The sequence below is a fragment of the Podarcis erhardii genome, assembly GCF_964252035.2.
Source record: "Podarcis erhardii genome assembly, chromosome: 13".
Lineage (NCBI taxonomy): Eukaryota > Metazoa > Chordata > Lepidosauria > Squamata > Lacertidae > Podarcis > Podarcis erhardii.
In genome coordinates, this window is record NC_138502.1 from 22,486,061 (window position 1) to 22,506,663 (window position 20,603).

Consider the following 20,603-nt stretch of genomic DNA (forward strand, 5'->3'; position numbering starts at 1 on the left):
GTCACTCCTCGGCCAACTGAACTTTGCATGCAGAGTAACTGCCATGAGCAGAGCTTTCTGTGCACACCTGGTGCAGCTAACAGAGAACTTTCAGTCTCCACATCACAGGGTTCGCCTGGGTAATGCAGTAAAAGCTGATCTGCTCATATGGCTTAAATTCCTTGATAATGGCATATCTCATTGGCAGGACATTCTGGCCACTCAGCGTGATTTCCAGATACCCTCTGACGCTGCATGTTCCCTAGGTTTTGGGGGTTATTTTACAAGTAGGTGGCCACCCCACTAGAAGGGTTCTCCTATCACCTGTGATCTTACATTCCTTGAATTCTTTCCTATTGTGGTTGCCATTCACCTGTGGGTTGATGTTTTTAAAAATCAGATTATTATTTTTAACACAATACCTGGCTGAAAAATCCTGTCAAGTTTCATTTTGAATCCATTTTCTCTTGTCATCGATATGGAATTTGTCCTCTCACTACAAATAAACCGACAGATGACTTTCCCTGGGTGGTTAGTATGTGGCATTCCCCACCCGCCTCCAGTCAAAGTTCATACTCTTGTGTGATTTGTTGTTACTTGCAAAACCGCAAATCTCACTTGAAATCATTCTTTGCCCTTCAGTCAGGGAGTGATTATCTTCAACACCATTGTGGTTGCTTCAGGAAAAGGTATGTATAAAGAGTATTTTTCTGCCATAAAAGTGGGGTAAACATTTCATAATTCTGAATCATGTTGCCAGTTCAGTAGACAATCTTTAATACAAACTGTAGACCTTTCACTTTTATTTTGGTGATTTGACCTTTGTTATTATTTTAACTTGTTGATTTTTCTGGTTTTGGTTGTGAGACACCTTTTGTGGGCTTTGCCTAAAATGTAATAAAAATGGTGTAAATAAATAAATAAATGCATTGAGGTAAAATTCACTATTACTGGTAATTTTTTTCATATTATTGGTCAAATTTCACATCTCTCTGTAGTTTCTATAAATCCCTGGGGCATGCCATTAGCATGATATACATAGAGTAGCTGCTTACATAAAGTGGATTAGAGTGGCCTGCCAAGGATTCTGCTTCACAAAATGCACTCAATATTTTTCTTAGTGTGCATTTTTGAACCATTTAAAGGGAGACCTCAGCCAAAATTAACTACATTGTTTACAATGGAAGTGTTGAGTAAATGCTTAAAGTTCTCCCTTTGAAATTATTTGTAGCTAAAATGCTTGAAATTACACCCTGAAGTATGAATTACCTACATTCAAATTGGTTAATAACCTTTCAGGGTTTTTAAATTTTTAAATGTGAAAACAATTTGTGACAAGTTAGTAGACCCATTTAAAAGCAAGTTGTGTTGCAGAAAAACCAAACAAAAACCATGGAGATTTAGCTCAGACGTATCTCATTCTTTTTAATTTCTGCCTTTCACGCATGAAATTGTTATACGTTCTTTTCTGGATTGCTGATATTGTGAAGCTGATGGTGGGAAAATGGCTACCCCTTGGAAGTGTGATGCAGTCTTTAAAATCTAAAGGTAACTTAGATTAAAATCAAGTCAAACTTTCTCAGAAAACTTTTTCTTTTTCTTTTTTTAAAATAATTTTTATTAGTTTTCTTTCCTCATAACAAATATCCATTATCATTACTAAACATTCATTTTCCAATTTCCCCCCTCCCTGTTGACTTCCCTCAACTTCCATTTCTTGTTTGTTACATCAAATGATACATTCTGCTGTTTGTATGTAATACTATGTTATCACATTGCTGTACTTCTTCTCTGTAAATAAAGTTGTAAATGTTTATTTAAATCCTGCCAAAGAGTCCATGCATAGTTCATCAACTTTTCTTGCCATTGTTCTTTTGCTGGTACAGTGGTACCTCGGGTTACAGACACTTCGGGTTACAGACGCTTCAGGTTACAGACTCTGCTAACCCAGAAATAGTACCTCGGGTTAAGAACTTTACTTCAGGATGAGAACCGAAATTGCGTGCCAGCGGTGCAGCGGCAGAGGGAAGCCCCATTAGCTAAAGTGGTACCTCAAGTTAAGAACAGTTTGAGGTTAAGAATGGACCTCCAGAACAAATTAAGTTCTTAACGCAAGGTACCACTGTACTTCTCTGGTCTTCCAATTTTGTGTTATTAAAATTCTTGCTGCTGTTGTAGCATACATAAATAATGTCCATTTTTCTTTCGGCAACTCTTGTCCTAAAATAACTAACCATCCTTGTCTGGTTCCTTTTTGTATTTTAAATTGATTTGTTATCACCTGATTAATAATTAATTTTGCATTCTGTTCTGAATATATGGCTTGGATTCCCGTCTTAATTTTTTCTCCAAATTCCATTTCTTCAAGAATATTTTTCATAAAGTCCCAAGAAACATTATCAAATGCTTTTTCTGCATCTATAAACATAAATGCAGCTTGCTTTTCATTTTGAACTTCCAGGTATTCTGTTATGTTTAAAACATTCCTAATATTATCTTTCTTTTGTCTACTTGGGAGAAATCCTGCTTGATCCTGAGGTATATATTCTTCCAAAAAAAATTTCATTCTGTTGGCTACAATATATGCAAACAGTTTGTAATCATTATTTAATAATGAAATGGGCCTATAATTTTTAACTAACGTTATGTCTGAATCTTGTTTTGGGATTAATGTTATATATGCCTCTTTCCATGTTTCTGGGACTTCTCCTGTTTTTAAAATCTCATTCATCGTGTCTCAGAAAACTTTTTCGAGTGAGCAGGGAGATCTTTCTTTCTCACATTTCTAGAATAAAAACAACTTTGGAGAGTTTTCTACAAATGCGGTAGAACAACTGCTGCTGTAATAGAGTTCCCTGTGAGAATCAGTGGTGGAAAATGATATTTTCTGGTCCCCTATATCTATATCAATGTGTGCCCTCCAGATCTTGTTGGAATACAACTCTCAACACTCCCAGCCAGCAGTCCTCACTTATAGTCATAATACCAATAACTTTTAAGTCCAATTCACCCATAAGCAATATTTGAGTAGCTATATCCTCACAGAAAAGCATAGGAAAAAAATGTTTATGGGTAAGTTAATGTAGTACAAACCATGGAGAGGAATACTGAATAATGATTTGGTTTTGGAGTGGCTTTAATCATTTAATGTAGTTATAGAGTCCATCTAACCCTGAAGCTTGCATTAAACATTTTTCTTCCTATCACAGAGAAGCAGGAAGATTCCCAGCCGAAATGCCCTGAAAAAAGGGAAGGAATGAATCTAGGTAAATATTACTTCCCATACTGAGGGACGACAAGGTAGTATGAATAATTTTTTTGCCTCTGGAAATGCTTTAATAATTTGAATTATGGGTTATTAAACTGTTGGGTCAATGGTTTAGCCCACCTTTTGAATTTGTTACACTGAAATCTTAATGAAAATATAGTTAAAATAAAATACTTTTGAATGTGTCTGAAAATTACAATGTTTTTATTTATCTTGTTTTTGACAATTATGGTGAACGTCATAAATGTATGAAAATACTTGTTGCAGATGTAGCTTCCACATTCAAGATCGTTCCTGTCTTTGACCCACAAATGAACTGTGAAAATTTCCCTTGCTAATAAGGCTGCTCAGTGTCAATTTAGCTTCCTTGCACCCCCTGAGAAAACAAAATATCTCCTAGATAAACCCAACCTTACTTTGGAGAGTCTTGGCTTATCCCAGATTTATTCCAGAGGTCAAAGATTTCACTATGGTCAGTCATCAAGCAAATCAATCTGCCTTCTAGCTCCATAGCATTTCCTCTTCCCAGTAAACAAATCTTGTAATGATCCATAGTTTGTCCGCCTTTGGTCTCCAGCCTCCACCTGCGGTTCAGCCTCCACCTGTGGCTCATTGAAGCTGTCAGCATGAGACAGTGGTCACACCACAGGAATGGATTCAACTGGCTGGCTTAACCAGGTGGGGGTAGCTGATGGGTTTCAAATCCTGAGTGAGTTAGGGACTTAACTTCCACACAAAGACATGCTTCAGCAGATTGCGTGGACCAATAGTGGTTCCAACAGTCAATAAGGCAGTTTCTGCACGTGCTGTAGAGGGAAATGAAGGGCAGATAGGGCTCATCAACCTGGGAGAGTGGTCCGTCTAGGAGAATGAAAACTCTGATCCCAAACCTCTGCTGCCTTATGGGACATCTTCATGAGAAGAAAAGGCTACACAAATCTGGAGAGGAGCTTGTAAGATGGTTGGATGGCATCTGGTACACCTGCTTTCAGCAACTCCTACAGCTAACCTGGTGCCAAATGTATCACTGTGCTTTCCTTTAGACCACATAAGTGAGGTTGAGAGTTTGGTCTTGTCACTTGGGCAGCCCAGGACGTCCATATACACTGCCCAGGCTTGTGCCTCAGAGAGGTCACTTCAGTGCTGTTAACACAGCAAAAAACAATGCAGTTTGACTTCATCCCTGGAGGCACACTCCATTGTCTCTTGCGAGAGATGGATGCCAAGAACTGCTGATAACACAGACTCCCAGCTTTCCATCTCCTCTGTCTCCCCCTGCTTGACTCTTCCTCATTGTTTATAAAGTACCTGCTGTGGCTTTGACATTTCATAGAATCATAGAGTTGGAAAAGACCACAAGGGCCATCTAGTCCAACCCCCTGCCAAGCAGGAAACACCATCAGAGCACTCCTGACATATGGTTGTCAAGCCTCTGCTTAAAGACCTCCAAAGAAGGAGACTCCACCACACTCCTTGGCAGCAAATTCCACTGTCGAACAGCTCTTACTGTCAGGAAGTTCTTCCTAATGTTTAGGTGGAATCTTCTTTCTTGTAGTTTGGAACCATTGCTCTTGTTCCTGACATCTCCCCAACATCCTTTACATGTAGGTATGCATGTATATGACAAATCCTTCTATATATTAATTGTTCCCCCTGATAAGAGCTGGAAGGATTTTATTGTCATGTTCTGATTCATTATCAAAGCAATTACAAGTGATATAGGAAATAGCAGAATGCTCTGATTGGAGTTAATTGCACAGGTACTTCCCATAAATGTCCCCATTTTTAGCCAGCAGGATGGAACTGCAATATCTTTGGTTACATCCTATTTTTAATGCAATACTGTCTATCCATGAATACTTCACCCCGTCTTTAACCGGTTTTATATTCATTTGTGGGTTTTGTTTTGTTTTTGTTTTTCAGATATCATTCTGGCCTATATTTTTCAGTTTCCTGACTTCATAAAAGCAAAAGCAAAAAATCTTCAAGAATATGCACACAACCTGTGGCCTGTCAAATCTATAGGTACTTTAAATATATACGTAACTCACACAGTAAAAGTATAGGCAACCCATTAACTATGAAATTCATGTTTATGCATAACATTTTTTCCCATCAGTTTAAAGAATTGATGATTTTGGTCCTGGCTCTAAACATATAATACCTAACCTGAGGCAGAAAGGGAGAAAGCATTCTAGAGGGAAGAACTGGACTTAGAGGACATATACCTTCTGTTTTGCCAAATAAATAAAAACACATTATTTTAGATTCAGCGGCAATAACACTTGTGGGGGAAAATTCATTGCTTGAATACAGAATAATATGCACATCAAAACGGTCTTTAAAGAGAATAACATGGCATAAACAAGATAAAATAATTACCCATTCAGTTATCAGCAGCTTCATGAAACAATAACAAAAAAGGATGCAGCTAAGCAGTACACTGAACCCTTCTGAGCAGGGCCTACATATATCAAAGCTCCAATGTCAGACCCCATCAGGGAGATTTATGCACCTTAGGCCCTTAGTGGTTACATGCTGGCTGGCCTGATATTCAGATGCCTCACACCTGTTCCAGAAGCTATTATTGGGATGATGCAAGGGATGTTATATCACCTGCCAGGTGAGGTAGGCAAATAGGCAGGGCCCAGCATAGTTATTAATCCTGCAGCTCTACTGCTTCTGGCAGTCACTCAGCCTTCAACTGGCCCACAAGAGCACCCTTGCACTTCTTGCTGGCACTTATCCCTGAAGCACAAACAGAAATCAAGACAATAAAGTCAACCAAAAACCCTTGGGAGTCCTAAAGGGCTTGATCCTTTAGGATGTGCCAAACAGCAAGGAGGAATAATAATTGTACAAACCAGTTGACCTACCTCTTTGAAATAAAAAACAAAAATCATCCACAATAGGTTTTCTACACCCTCTCTTATATTTAGGCTCCAGGTTGTACATGTGTTGCACCTCCACTTTGTCAACTGGAAGACTGACAAGTGCCATCTCCCGGTCCTAGAGTCATAATTACAATGCTGATTTTAAAGCTGATTTCATCCACATGTATGTCTTAAATGTTACTCTTGTTCTGTGACAGAATGTTTCCTGAGAAAATGCTATGAAAAGGTGCAAAATACATTTAAAGGTAGGTTACCTTAAGTAATTCCAACTATTGTATTGCAGAAGAATAAGAAATTATGTATAGATCTATAACTGCAATTAACTGAAAGCAGAAGCTTCCAAGCTCCTTCTCCTAGATGAATTGGAGAAGGCAAGGCAAGTGTGCAGCATATGAGACCAGGAGGAGGCTAGGAAAAGCAGAAGGAACAAAGCTGGAAGGAATTCCAAACCTTTTGCTTCCACTTTCAGTCAGCTGTAATTTGTCATGACACCAGGACATACTAACTGCCTCTGCACTTTTTCAAGCACCATTCCCTTCTTTATTTGTGCACCGGTCCCTGACTTGAGGTCATAGGCAGAAAGCTGAGATTTTGAAAACAAAATCTTTCAAATTTATAGGTACTTTAAGTATAAGGTTGACATTTTTAAAGACCAGCTAACACATATAGTAAATATAAGGACATATCTTTGTCATTCACACTTTTCTACAGACATTTTAGTCCTATTTGGAAAAAAAAATATCAGTGATTGCAGATACCTGCATCCTATAGAATAGGGCTTAGAAGATATGTGTTCTTTCCCATATTTAGGCTTCTAGGTTGTCTATATTTGGCACACCAATTTTGCTAACAGTTGACATGATCATTGCCACTACCCAGTCATGTAGCCATAGAATTGTAGAGTTGGGAGGGACCCTGAGGATCATCTAGTTCAACCCCCCTGCAGTGCAGGAATCCATCCAAGGTACGATAGCTTCACTAATTCCAAATATTGCATTACTGAAGAATCAGAAGCGCTGTGTAATTGATTGGGCAATTCTTGAATGTGAAAGTGAATGCTTCAACTACACATGCACCTTCTAATAGCTCTCCTGTAATGCGTTTGACATTTGTTAAAAATCTCTCTAGCCTTAGTCCCATCACCTTCCTTTTAAAAACAGTCAAGACTTGTCTTCCTCATAAAACAAAGATAAACAGTGCTTATGTATCATTGATAAAACATTTGCTACTGTTTTCTTACAATAATTCCTCCCAAATGATCTTCACTACTGGCATTATTTTCCCAAATGAATTTATTCCCCAAATGAATTTTGCAGTCACTCCTGCTCTGAGATGGTGGAAGCACTACCATAGATTAGAGGAGAGCTTTCAACCTATTCTTGTTTAGATAAAGAGATTTTCATCACCAAGGACTTGGGTGATGTTTCTTGTTTGCCACCTCCTGTTTCATTATCAAAACAATATCCAGCAGAGCAAGAAAGTCACAAGGGAACAGCAATCACATCGGAAAATACACAAACTCGCACTATGGCTTCAGGATAACATAAATGGGGGGGGTTGATTATGTAACAAGTAAAAGCCTCCTAAAGAGCAAGAGTGATTAAAAAACCCCATAGGGGTCTAGCTCAGCAGAGGCAGAGCTAGCTGCTCCGGCACAACCTGCAACAATGTCACACACACACACAAACACACCCGCCTCTGTAGCTCAGGCCTTATTTACCTTTCCCCTTTTTGTTTTTCAGGCATTTCCTTCTATATTCATGAATTTGTGAGATTGATAACAGAATGTCTACAGCTTTTGAAATCCAAAGGTACTTTAAGTATACGACTGACATGTTAAAAGTACAGATCATCTATTGCAGGAGTGCAGTGGCCCTAGCCTGGGGGCTGAATGCAGCTCTCCAAGCCTTTCTAACCATCCTTCAGGGTTCTTCCCAAGTTATGCCCCCTCTTCAGGACTCAGTCCTCACCAGCTTTGCTCTGCACCCTCCTTGAGTGTTTTTGTCTGGCTGGAATGTATGCTTGAACTATGATAAAGGCTCATGCTTGCCAAAACTAAGAGCTACGGGTGTGAGTGTACTAGAAACCCCTGGTTTTTGTATAAATGGAATGAAACTTGCATGTTTACAATATGAGTAATATCTCTTGCAGTTCTTACTACCATCTCTGGCCTGGGCCACCACTGGCACAAAACCCCCCAGGTTGTGCACAAGCATGGCCCGTCTATGAAGCAGAGGGAAGCAATTTGCCTTGGGTGGCAGATCCAGCCCCCTACCTGACCGCACTGCTGCACTGACAGCAGCCCTGCTACGGCTTTGCCCAGGCCACTGCCACTGCTGCCACAGTGCCCTTGTCTCCACTGCTGTGCCCTCGCTGCTGCCCCACTGCATCATGGTTGGCAGTGCACGCACGACCACAAGTAGGGGTGCAGTTGTGGCAGGACCAATGGCAGGACAGATGCAACAGTGGGGGGAAGGAAGGGGAGATGAGGGTGTCTGAATCTGTGGGGGAGGGCATTTTGCCTACAGTGGCCATATGTCCAAGGCTACCCCTGGCTGCCCAAGAATATATCCCTTAGTTGGAAAAGGGCTCCACAACCGTTATCTGTTAGGTGGAAAAACTGAGCATCCATTCTATTCTATCCTCACTTTGAAAAAATTGTGATATTGGTCTGGACATCTAAAACAAATCAGTGATTCCATACCCTCCAACATTTCTCCAATAAAAATAGGGACATCCCATTCCATAATAATAATTTTACTATTTTTGCCCTACACATCTTACCGGGTTGCCCCAGCCACTCTGGGCAGCTTCCAACATATGTAAAAACATAATAAAACATTAAACATTAGAAAAAAAATACTTCCCTATGCAGAATTGCCTTTAGATGGCTCAGGGGTTGGATAACTCCATACCCTCTAGCATTTCTCCAATGAAAATAGGGGCATTCTAAGGAAAAGTAGGACATTCTGGGATCAAATCAGAAACTGGGACGGCTTCTCTAAATCAGCGACACCCCTGGAAAATAGGGACACTTGGAGGGTCTGTGATTCTAGACAGAGGGTGTTGTCTTCAAAGCTACACCAACTCCTCCCATAGCTTCAGGACAACTGCATGGGGGTGGGAAGTGATTGCCTGAGATGTGAAAGCCTCCTAAAAAATGGGGGGAGGGACTGTGGAAGTTTAGCTCAGGCCTTTCTCACCCCCCCTTTCTGTTTTTCAGGCATTTTTTCATGCATTCGTGACTCTGTGAAATGGACAGTGAAAAGACTCGTGGGTACTTTAAATATATGATTGTGTAGCATTTTCATCTAACTCTCCTTGAGTGTTTTTGTCTGGCTGCAATGTATGCTTGAAGTGCAGAAAAGGCTCTTGCTTGCCTGGGCAAAGAGATATGGGTGTTGGGCATACTTGGAGTGTCAAACTTGAATAAAATATGGGGGGCACAGGTAAGCCCCGACCCACATAATCAATCACATGGCATGCCACGCACACACCATTTGAATGACAATGCCCATCAACACTCTCAAATATTTTATTGGGGCCCTCAGCCTCTAGGAGTTGGCTCCTGTGGGTGTACTAGAAACCTCTGATTTTTGTGTAGATGGGATGTAGCTTGGTGCACAAATGTAAGATTGAAATCTCTTGCTGTGCCTATTATCACCTCTGGCCCTGGCCACCAGTGGCCAAGGATTCACTTGCCAGGGATTGCAGCTCTTGGGTTCAAAAAGGTTCCCCAAACCTGATCTGTTAGGTAGAAAAAACCGGAAATATATGCACACCATCAATTCTTAGTGTTGTCATATCTTGAAGAACAGATAAGAGGACAGCCCAAGTCACCTGAGCCCAAATACCCCAGACATTTCCTTTAAAATGTAAAAATCTGCCCAGACGGGCATGTTGACCCCCCAAAAGAGGAGATGTCCAGGTTTTCCTGGACGTATGGGGACTCTTCCTTCTCTTTGAAAAAATGATGATATTGGGATGGAATTCTTCACATTAAAGGGCCTACTGAAGTAAGTAGTGAAATAGCAGGGCAAGTTAATACACAATATTTATTGCATAAAATGGGATTGCTGGTTTCCCTCAAGCTGTATTTCAAAAGAAGCTGCAGCGATCTTCTCTGATGCTATATTGCACACAAATAGACCCCTGTCAGCAGACTACTTGTGAGCAGAGTGATTTGTGTCACTTGTAATCGGAGCCTGGTGAGATTCACAGTAGGAATCATCCTTGCTTTCATTTTCATGCTGTTTACTGTTTTAATCTGAAACTTTTCATTTGCAGGTATAATCTATTTTTCATTGTTTCCTGATTTAAAGTCAGAAAATGGTATGTGTTGGAAAAGACTCTGAATTAAAAGCAGAGGCACTGTATGTACTTTTCTTTGTTTCTTTGTTATGCAAGAAAATCTTGAATAAAAACTAATTTTTAGAAAGCTGAAAGATTTAAAACAATACATCCAATAAAAAATATTAATTCCCTTATTCTAAGTTGGTACTGTAGTAAAATACTTCACCACTTAAACAGCTACTTGATCCCAACTTTCTGATAGAAAATATATCACAAACTTTTAGTTTTCTTGTGGTTATATTTATTATATTATTACATTTACACTGGGAAGTGTTGTTGAGCGTATGTTTATTTCCTTGAATAAAAAGTTAGCTTCACTGACAATTGGCCCTCCTTCTTCATGCTGACCTGCATCTGTTCCTATATGCATGCTGGGGTTAAAAGTGGGTCCTGGGTCTGTAAAGGTTGATGATACCCCAGTTGAGAATATTAAGTTCAGCTGAAGTATGTTGCACATATATAGGTATATATATAGGTATTTGCTAATAAAATACCTGCTTAAAATTACAACACTGAATCTAGAACTTCATGTTGAAAACACCACATAGTACCAGGAATGAAATACATTGTGTGGCATTATTATATTTGAGGGCTCTGCATCCTTCATGTCTTTCACAGAAGACAGGTAAGAAAAGGGAGAGGGAGGAGTTTGAGTACAGCAGGAATGGAAGAACAGCGGATGGCAGAACTTTGAGTAGAGGAAGCAGGGATGGAGGAACACTGACAGAAAAATGGTTATTCTTAACAACAGCATAGGTCTGAGTAGAGCAAGCAGGATGAAACAGTGAGAGGGCAGTAGTGATTTTAAATAATGTCAGAGTAGGAATTTGAGCCACACACTGATTCTAGTTTTATTTTGAAATGTTTACTACATGTAAAATCCATATATTTTTTCCTTTGCAGATGAATTAAAGAGAGAAATAGGTCAGTATTCTAACATCACCCAGCTTAAACTATCAGTTGATTCTATATTGCAACACTTCTTATCCTCTGAGTCCATTGTGTCCAGTAGGTTTTTGTGCTAACAGAAAGCACTTCCTTTACACAAGGAAGTTTTTCAGTGTTCCACCACCAAATTTCTGATTTTGGAAGGGGAGGTGAATAATACTTCATTTTAAAGTGTCATCTTTATATTATATCTTTTCTTTTTCAGAACAACTGAAGGCAAAAATAGGTAATTCATATGTAACATTTCACACTAACGGGGGGAAATGCATGTTCTTGAAAAAATAGTATATGACAGGTTATCAAACAGAAAATGGAAGAGAAGAGGATAGAGAGGTAGTTATAGCAGAGCACAAACTTCCTTAGGTGAAGGAATGATTCTTTATCAAGATCTACTAGGATGAGTAGGGTTAGGATCCAGTGGATCTCTGGCTGACCTGATAGGTTCCTGGCACAACTGGGCTATACTGGCATAACTCCCCATTCTTGGCTCAGCTGGATATATGCTGGCATCCCCCCCCCCTCCATCCCAACTCAGCCAGGACCCAGCTGGCTGTCAAGTAACATGAGTGAAATGTGATATACTATGGTAAAGTGTGCATAGAATATGCATATTTGTATGGAAATAACATATAAGATTGCTTGTGGAAATGTGTACATCAGGAAAAATTGCATTGATGTGTGTGTCAGGAGAAATGCACTAACAATGCTAATGAATTTTCACGAGGACTTTTCATTTGGGGATGTGGAGAACTGAACCTTAAGATTGGGAAAATAAGAAATCAAAGTAGACAGATTAGCCGATCCCTGTCTGTTGCTATCTTTCCTTCTGGCAGTTGCCCCTAGGTGTTGATATTCAAATTATGATCGTATCTTGGCAATTAGCTATTTTCCCTTACTGCCAGGAAATCCAACATATTCCTTGTTGAAAACAAAATCATGCCTGGAACACAGGTCTGAATTGGATGTAATCTTATTCATGCCTTTGGGTCTTTTGTTAAGGGAGAGAACCAGTTTGGGAGCAGGGTATAGGGATCCTTTCTCATGAAGAATTCTGGATACATGTGACTTCAGTGGCGGGGAGTGAATGTGAGGACTCCTTCTATTGAATATTACCTTGCTTTGTTCCCTTACGATACTGGTGCCAGAATGAGAATGGATCCATTCATGTTTCCACAATTGTGGAAGCAGCCTCTCATTAGAGAACTCCTAACTTGCTCTGCATTGCCCATGTGCACAGTGCACAGAACTGACACGGCTTGAATATTTGTGTGGACTTCTTGTGCCGGCATTCCCGATGGTTGTGTGACTAGAGCTGCCTGTATCATTATTGCCCATGAAACTTCTTTGTCCATTCCTTTGTTCACAGAATTTGCAGATGTGCATCTCTACAGAGGTGAGAATAACAAATGCTTGGAAATACTAATTAGCAAAATAATAAGCAAAATGATAAATCAATCCTGGGGTTTGCAGTGAGAGTGGAGCAACCACTTCAATATAATTAAAACCCCAGTTGTTTCATAGGGCTTATGTAGACCATCCTGCAAACCACACCCCACATCTCTCTCTCTCTCTCTCTCTCTCTCTCTCTCATTCATCCTAGATTTTATTGAAACTTTTCAACATACACTGCAGTAAAAAAACAACAACACACTCTGTGTAGCAAGCAGACTGTGCTTGATACTCTGTTTCCCAGAAACAACTGATACAATGGAACCCCAATATCATAAAGGGTTTTGTGCTGGTCTGGGTGAATTAAAGTGGCACTTACAGTGTCAGAATGTGTGTTTTGTATATAGAACGTTTCAAGTTCAATCCCTATCATTCATCAAAAGGATTTTTAGACCCTTCTAGATTAATTTATTTTTGCCAAGATATGGGATTGTCAGTTTCTCTACTTTCTGATTCAGCTCCAGATGCAGCTTTTAGCTGTATAAAAATGCTATGTGTGATTTGCATCTGACCTTGCATCACTCAGGGATGTCCCTGGTCCCAGCTAGCACAGTCAGTGGTCAGGGATAAATGGAAGTGTCCAAAGAGATGCTTCTTCCAAACTTTGCCTTGAATGAAACAAAGCTGCCTTTGATCAAAGGCAGCTCCCTTGCCAAATCCCCTCAAACTAGATAGCAATGAAAGGTAAGAAACCCTTCACCTTTAGAGTGTTCATATTTGTCTGTCCTTCTATCCCTCCTGACCTTTTCTCAGCTTTTCACATTCATGTTTAAGAGGAGTGCACCATTACTTGTTTACAGATTAGCATAATTTATTTAAAAATCAACACAAAGCCTGCTGCCCCAAGTGCAAAGAATGTGCCAATCATCCTGAAAGAAAGAGGTCCACCTGTGCTGTGAATAATGCACAATAAATGACAACCCATTGAACATGCTGGAACTTTGGTTGTCAAACACTTCAGAAGTTGAACGTTTGTCAGGGAGTTATGTTTCTCTCTTCACAGTAATTGCCACTTCACACCATTGACCTTTTTATGGTCTTTATTTACAAGTATTTACAGAAGTCATCATGAGCTAATCACCATTAGTCTGACTCTGTTGAATCAGATACTACCAGTGACCTCTTCCTCCATTTCCAGCATCTAAAGTGTGGGAACTTTATGACTCTCCTTTGACCCTGTCTTTTGTCCTGTATCTGGCTCCAGCTATTATAAATCTACCTCCTCCTTCCGATTCAGAGCTTAACCCTTGTGGTGCCTGTGAGGCTGCCTGCTCCCTTTCCACCTCTTCCTGATTCCCTGGGTCTACAGGAGCTGACGTTTCCCTGCTGGGCTCTCCTACCCTCTCCTCTTCTGCCTCCTCCATTCCTAACCAAATGCTCTCTTCCATGTCAGAGGATTCTGAGCATAATGATTCTGCCCTGACGTTTCGGCTTTCAAACACTGACATCCCAGAAGTGAATGCTTCCGTTTTCAAACATGGCTCAGAAGTTGAATGCCTTCTGAGGCGTGTTTCTCGGTTTTTTCCAATGGATTTTTCCGACTGGCAATTGTGCCTCGGTTGCTGAAAGTTTCAGAAGTCAAACAGTCTTCCGGAATGGATTATAATTGACAACCGAGGTTCCACTGTACTATGGACTGAAATAGAATTGCACGGGGGTGGGCATGGGTTTGATACTCTTTGAAGCACACTCCATTACTTCTTTTACTTAGAAATTCAGAGTGCCCATCATTATATATATATATATAGAGAGAGAGGGGGGGGGTGCCATTTGTAGTTATCTATTTTCAGGCCTGAGTGTGATCTACAAGGGGGTGTCACTGTCCTTAAAGAGTAACACATAGCTCAAGTCTGTGCCTTTGTGTTAAGTCCTTTTTCCTTCTTTGCAGCTCATGTGGTTTTGGACCCCAAGACAGCTCACCCAAGACTGAACATTTCAGATGGAAAATGTTTTTGGGACACAGGAATCATATCTAAGGTTCCTAACTGTGAGGAGAGGTTTGACTCCCATACATTTGTTCTGGCAAAAGAATGTTTTTCCAAAGGAAGACATTACTGGGAAGTGGAAGTTGGCGAGAAAAGAAAGTGGGATTTAGGGGTTGCCTCTGAATTTGCTCATAGAAAAGGGGAGATCACTCTGTCTCCTCAGAATGGCTACTGGGTTATAGGACTCGAAGGTAGAAAAAATTATTGGGCTCGGACAGAACAATGGACCTATCTTAAAGTGAGTGGGAAGCCAACGAAAATAGGGATATTCCTAAACATGCCAGCTGGAAGCCTATGTTTTTATGATGTCCACAATAATAGGAAGTTATACACATTTTCTATTTGTTGTTCTGGGAAGCTGTATCCCTTCTTCTCTACAGGCTCTGTAGCTTCAGAGCTAGACAGCCAGCCACTGAAGATTTCCCCATGGCTTAAAGAAGATGATATTGTCGAGGAAGATGGGAAGAAACCAAACATCTCAGAGATGGCTCAGGATTAGTGTAAATCTTTCGTTTAATGAAAACAGCAGGAGAGAAGTAGAAGCGGTTTTAAAAAACCTAGACTAAAAGCATCCTTGTTTAAAGGGTTATATTATCACAACTACAGGGAAAAATTCTAACCAAAAGGATGCAACTTTTAAAACATAAAATTTAGAATTTTTTGGTGGGAAAATTCATTATGTAATTACAGAAACAGAATGGATTTTCTGTGTACTTTTCTTGTGACCAATGTAAACATCTGTCAACCTCTTTACATAATAGTTTGTGTTGTAGCAAATATGAATTGAACATAATTGAACTTAGCACTCAACTATTTGTGCATTAACTGGCTTGAACTTCCCTACAAAAAGAATAAAGGAGTATGCAAAAGCTAGTTTTAATGCTTTTTGTTTTGTTTTAAAAGATGTGACCAGTGTAACACTTTTGCAACCTGAAGAATGTGTTTGTAACTTAGATAAGTGTTTTCTCTAAAAATATATTTTTAAGCCCATCTGAGGCAATATACATAAAAAAAAAAAAAAATTACAGGCAAACCAGGCAGACACTGAGGGTAATCTATAATTTACATTATCTTGTAATCTATAATTTACATTATCTGGTAATCTATAATTTACATTTTCTGGTAATCTATAATTTACATTATCTGGTCTCTAAAGCAAAATGTGAATCTAACTGTTTTACAAAAACCAAAAACAAAACCCTGTTCTAGTATTGAACGTAAGTTATGTTGCAAGGACAAAAAGATTGGTTTTCTGCTGAATAATAAGTTCCTAAATAAAATGACTAAGAAATGATAGTTTGTAATATGTTTAGCGTGCAGAGAATGAGAGGTATGTATCAAGAAAATTTTGGTGAGGATTGTAACAGAATCCCATTGGCACAGGAACTGGATGAATTACTCTTTTGAAAACCTCTAATGGGTTTCCAAAAATATTTGCAGCAGTTTTTGAAACAAGCTTAGTTTAATCCCTTTAGATAGAAATTTGTATGGTTCATCATACACTACACTAGCATGTAACTACAAATGTGTGGGTGATCCACAAGGGGGCAATGGTGTCCTAAAAAGTAACACAAAGCTACCCTCAAGAGTGTGCGTTTTGAATTAAGCCCTTTTTGTTGCTTTGCAGTGGATGTGATCTTGGCTCCCAAGACAGCTCACCCCAAACTGAAAGTGACTAAAGATGGGGAAAGTGTTCAGAACACAGGATTTTTTTCTAATGTTGCTGACTGGGAAAAGAGGTTTGACTCCCGCACATTCATTCTGGCAAAACATGGATTTTTATAAGGGAAACATTACTGGGAGGTAGAGATTGGTCAGAAAAAAACTTGGGAGTTGCCTCTGTAAACATTTTGAGAAAAGGGAGGATCACCCTGTCTCCTGAGAATGGCTACTGGGTCATAGGATGCGATGATGGGGAAAATCACTGGGCTCCAACAGAGCCATGGACCCGCCTGAAAGTGAAAGGAAAGCTTACAAAATTAGGAATATTCCTAGATATGCATGATCAAGTCTTGTCCTTTTATGATGTTTCCAGTGAAAGGAAATTGAACGTTTACAAAGGACTTGGTGATGGGAAGCTTTATCCCTCCTCTACAGGCTCTATAACTACAAAGCAAGATGAACAGCCACTGAAAATTGCAGTACAGTTGTACCTTGGATCCCCAACACCTTGCGAGTTGAACGTTTTGACTCCTGAATGCCGCAAATTGAGTGTTCTGGTTTGCAAACATTCTTTGGAATTTGAACATCCAATGTGGCTTCTGTGCAGGAGCTTCCTGCAGCCAGTCGGAAGCCGCACCTTGGTTTCTGAATGTTTCGGAAGTCTAGCGGACTTCTGTAATGGATTCCGTTTGACTTCTGAGGTGCAACTGTATTTGAAACAAAAGGAGATACTGGTGGGGAAATGAAAAACAAAACAAAACAACCCTTGGCTGTCGTAGAATCAATTAAGGGCATGTCTTTAATTTAACCAGGTTGTTTTTTCTGCTCTTTAGATATTAACACCTTTTAGACTACTTAGATATTTGACTCTATTCCAGGGGTTGCCAGTGTGGTGCCTATGGGCACATATATGCCTGCAGAGTCTTTCCCTGGAATATGCAGAGTTTGCTTCTCTGTTCCTCTGCCCCCCATTGAAATTAGGCTTGGGGAAAACTATTTTATTTGCGGGCAATAGAAGAGGATACAGAGTGTGCTTGGTTGCAATTTGTGTGGGGTGCCCACAACATTTCTCGAGTTTGCAAATGTACCCCAAAATGATTTGAGGATGCCTACAATCTATTCCATTTAATGTTGAGCCACCCTGATACCCTCACTTATAGAAATATTGATAATAAAGAAATATACTAAATAAGGGTTTTATCTTTTACAAAGTATGATCCCTAACTAACTGTGCTAAACATTTGTGATAAACAAATATCCTTAATTTGAACCCAAACACACCAAATAAAACATCGATATTCCTACATCTAATTTCCAGAACTATGTATTTGTATGAGTTTGTTGATTTTTCATAGTTGTTATTCCATTCCATTTTATTTATTTCTTCAAATGTTCTAAGAAAGAATAACGCAAACATTGTTCTTAAAGATTCATTTTGATTTGATTTGTTCTCAGTATGCTCTTTTCCCATAGTATTTTATGCAATGAGGCCTCCAATATGTTCCCAACCTCAGCTGAGCCAGGATGACCAAGTTACACCATCTGAGCCCATGCTGGGGGGCTGATTGTGGGCTGAGTCAGGATTTAGCTGTGCATCCTGGAAGATCTTGTCATAGGATTGTCCTCTTAGCTGGATGCAACAATCTTTTTATGGATGCTTGTTTACACTTTAATTACAAAGGCAAACAATATTGCAAAGAAGGATTACAATTTGAGCTGCTAGAATGAAGTAGGAACTCCATTTTGAAAAGGAAAAAATATAATAAGAACTCCTGGGCAGGAGCATTGTGGAGGGGAGCCAGGGAGCCAGAGCGCAGACGCACAATTTTGAAGGGCTGCAAGCCAGGAGCCCCCATGCAGCGATCCCTGTCCTCCCCTGTGCAGGCAGGGCACAGAGGTTCACAGAGCCTGCCACGCCAGCCCAGCCTTTCCCACTAGCCATGTTGCTGGTCCCCTTGATTAATGGCCACCCCTTGATGAATGGCTCAGGTGGGGAGGGCTGTGCTGACACAATGGTCTCTGTGAATCCTCTGTAGCCTGCTCTCTCCTGTGTGCACATATTTGAAAGCATTGCCTTCAAGAGCAGAAGAAGGGGAAAAACAGAGGTTGTCCAATTGTTCCAGAAACACTTCTGGAACCCTTTGGAACTAGAATAATCTATGTCAGCTAATTTAAAAAGCAGGTGCATTTGTCATCTCCTACTGCAAATATATAAAAGCCTGAGAGTGGAAGTTGTGTTGGAAAGTTACTCTGCAAATTTGGTCCACTCTAAGGGTTGCAGAATGTCCACAAGCATCAGTGAACATTTCTCTTTATTATGTGATCTCTTTTGTTCAGTTCTGGCCTCAGCAAAATAATGTAACATTTAGGGAAAAAGATGCAACCCAGCAGCCCAGCACTAGAGGCTAAGATGGAGAAGATCTCCACAGCGACCATGTATTTCCCTTTGGTGCTCAGATAGGTGGGAAAAAAGGATAACCAAACACTGCAAAACACAAGCATGCTAAAAGTGATTAGTTTGGCTTCGTTGAAACTGTCAGGTAGTTTTCTAGCCTGGAAAGCTACAGTGAAGCTCACAATAGCCAGGAAGCCCATGTAACCCAGGAGACAGTAGAACATAGTCACAGACCCCTCATTACATTCAAGTACAATTTCTTCAGTCACTGAATTCATGTCCATATCTGGAAATGGAGGATTAATTGCCAGCCATACGGTACAAATAATTCCTTGAACAAGAGAGCAGAGAAGAACAATGGAGTTGGCCACCTTTTTCCCTACCCATTTCCTCATGCTACTTCCTGGCTTGGTGGCCATGAAAGCCAGAACCACTGTAATGGTTTTTGCTAACACGGAAGAGACAGCCACTGAGAAGACCATGCCAAATGCAACTTGGCGGAGGAGACACATCACCTTCACAGGATGGCCAATAAACAACAAAGCACAAGGGAAGCAGAGCAGGAGGGACATTAGGAGAGTATAGGTGAGGCTCCGGTTGTTGGCTTTGACAATAGGAGTGTCACGGTGGATTATAAAGGCTCCTAGCACTAGAGCAGTGATCAAGGAAAATAAAAGTGCAAAAATAGCTAAACTCATCCCCAAAGGGTCCTTATAAGACAAGAAGGTTATCAGCTTTGGAATGCACTGATTTTTTTCTTTGTTTGGATAATGATCTTTTGGGCACATTGTGCAAGAATCTGCATCTGAAAAAAAGATGAAAAACTTTTTCAGAAGTTGCTTTTTGCAGTTGAAGCTATTCCTTCTATTTCTACAATCAGGTTTAGGAATAGCACACCCCTTTAAAAAAATTAAATCATTCTGTAGTCTTCCCTTTAAGAAGACAAAAGTGTGTGTATGTTGATGTGCAACTTTCAAGATAAGTGAATAAAACTACTAACATATCACTTGGCACCAATTGTATTCTAAGGCAAGCTTTCCCTTACTACTTACTAATGTTCCAGCTAGGCTGAATTTAACAGGTAACAGAGAGAGATTGAAACATTTGCACTAACTTCCAGGATGAGATATCTCTGCCACATAATTCAGTGGAAGTAATAGTACCACTCTAACTTGCCTTGGTCAGATGTGGAGTGCTGTGTCCAATTGTGGGCACCACAATTTAAGAAACATATTGACAAGCTGCGATGTGTGCAGATGAGGTGATCAATGGGCTGGAAGCCAAGCCTTATGAGGAATGGTTGAGGAAGTTGGGTTTGTTTAGCCTGGAGAAGGGGAGACTGAGAGCAGATACGACAGCCATCTTCAAATATCTAAAGGGCTGTCACATGGAAGATGTGGCAAGCTTGTTTTCTCCTGCTCTGTAGGGTGGGACACAAACCACAGAGTTTCAAGTTACAAGAAAGGATTTTCTGACTCAACATCAGAACTTTCTGGTGGCAAGAGCTGTTTGATAGGGTAACAGACTCCCTCAGAAGATGATGAACTCTCCTTCCTCGGAAGTTTTTAGGCAGAGGCTGGATGGCCGTCTGTCATGGGTGCTTTACTTGAGATTCCCCCACTGTAGATGGAAGGGGAACCAGCTCCTGGGGACTGTGCCCTTTTTGGCCC

At 40.2% G+C, this 20,603-nt stretch overlaps 1 protein-coding gene and 1 long non-coding RNA gene across 5 annotated transcripts in view; one reads left to right on the plus strand and one right to left on the minus strand.

Moving 5' to 3' along the window:
• LOC309327083 (butyrophilin subfamily 1 member A1-like) overlaps positions 1 to 15,946 on the plus strand; it is a 33,835-nt gene extending 17,889 nt beyond the window's left edge. Inside the window, exons 1-12 of one of the 4 annotated variants that reach the window (XM_081836147.1) lie at positions 568 to 668; positions 1,423 to 1,527; positions 3,189 to 3,245; positions 5,171 to 5,272; positions 6,339 to 6,386; positions 7,884 to 7,952; positions 9,365 to 9,418; positions 10,429 to 10,473; positions 11,398 to 11,418; positions 11,648 to 11,668; positions 12,809 to 12,835; positions 14,780 to 15,946. In XM_081836147.1, the coding sequence (XP_081692273.1) occupies positions 1,425 to 1,527; positions 3,189 to 3,245; positions 5,171 to 5,272; positions 6,339 to 6,386; positions 7,884 to 7,952; positions 9,365 to 9,418; positions 10,429 to 10,473; positions 11,398 to 11,418; positions 11,648 to 11,668; positions 12,809 to 12,835; positions 14,780 to 15,375 (1,143 nt within the window). In that variant the 5' untranslated portion in view covers positions 568 to 668; positions 1,423 to 1,424 and the 3' untranslated portion in view covers positions 15,376 to 15,946. Of the gene's footprint in view, positions 1 to 567; positions 669 to 1,422; positions 1,528 to 3,188; positions 3,246 to 5,170; positions 5,273 to 6,338; positions 6,387 to 7,883; positions 7,953 to 9,364; positions 9,419 to 10,428; positions 10,474 to 11,397; positions 11,419 to 11,647; positions 11,669 to 12,808; positions 12,836 to 14,779 lie in introns of those variants that run through there. The other 3 variants (XM_081836148.1, XM_081836149.1, XM_081836150.1) reach the window with 3 other exon arrangements.
• On the minus strand, positions 15,517 to 16,280 carry LOC309327086. The gene is made up of 2 exons (XR_014150404.1): positions 16,064 to 16,280; positions 15,517 to 15,947 (listed from the first exon to the last, which is right to left on the minus strand). It is a non-coding gene; the product is annotated as an uncharacterized lncRNA (long non-coding RNA).
• Positions 16,281 to 20,603: the final 4,323 nt, after the last annotated feature.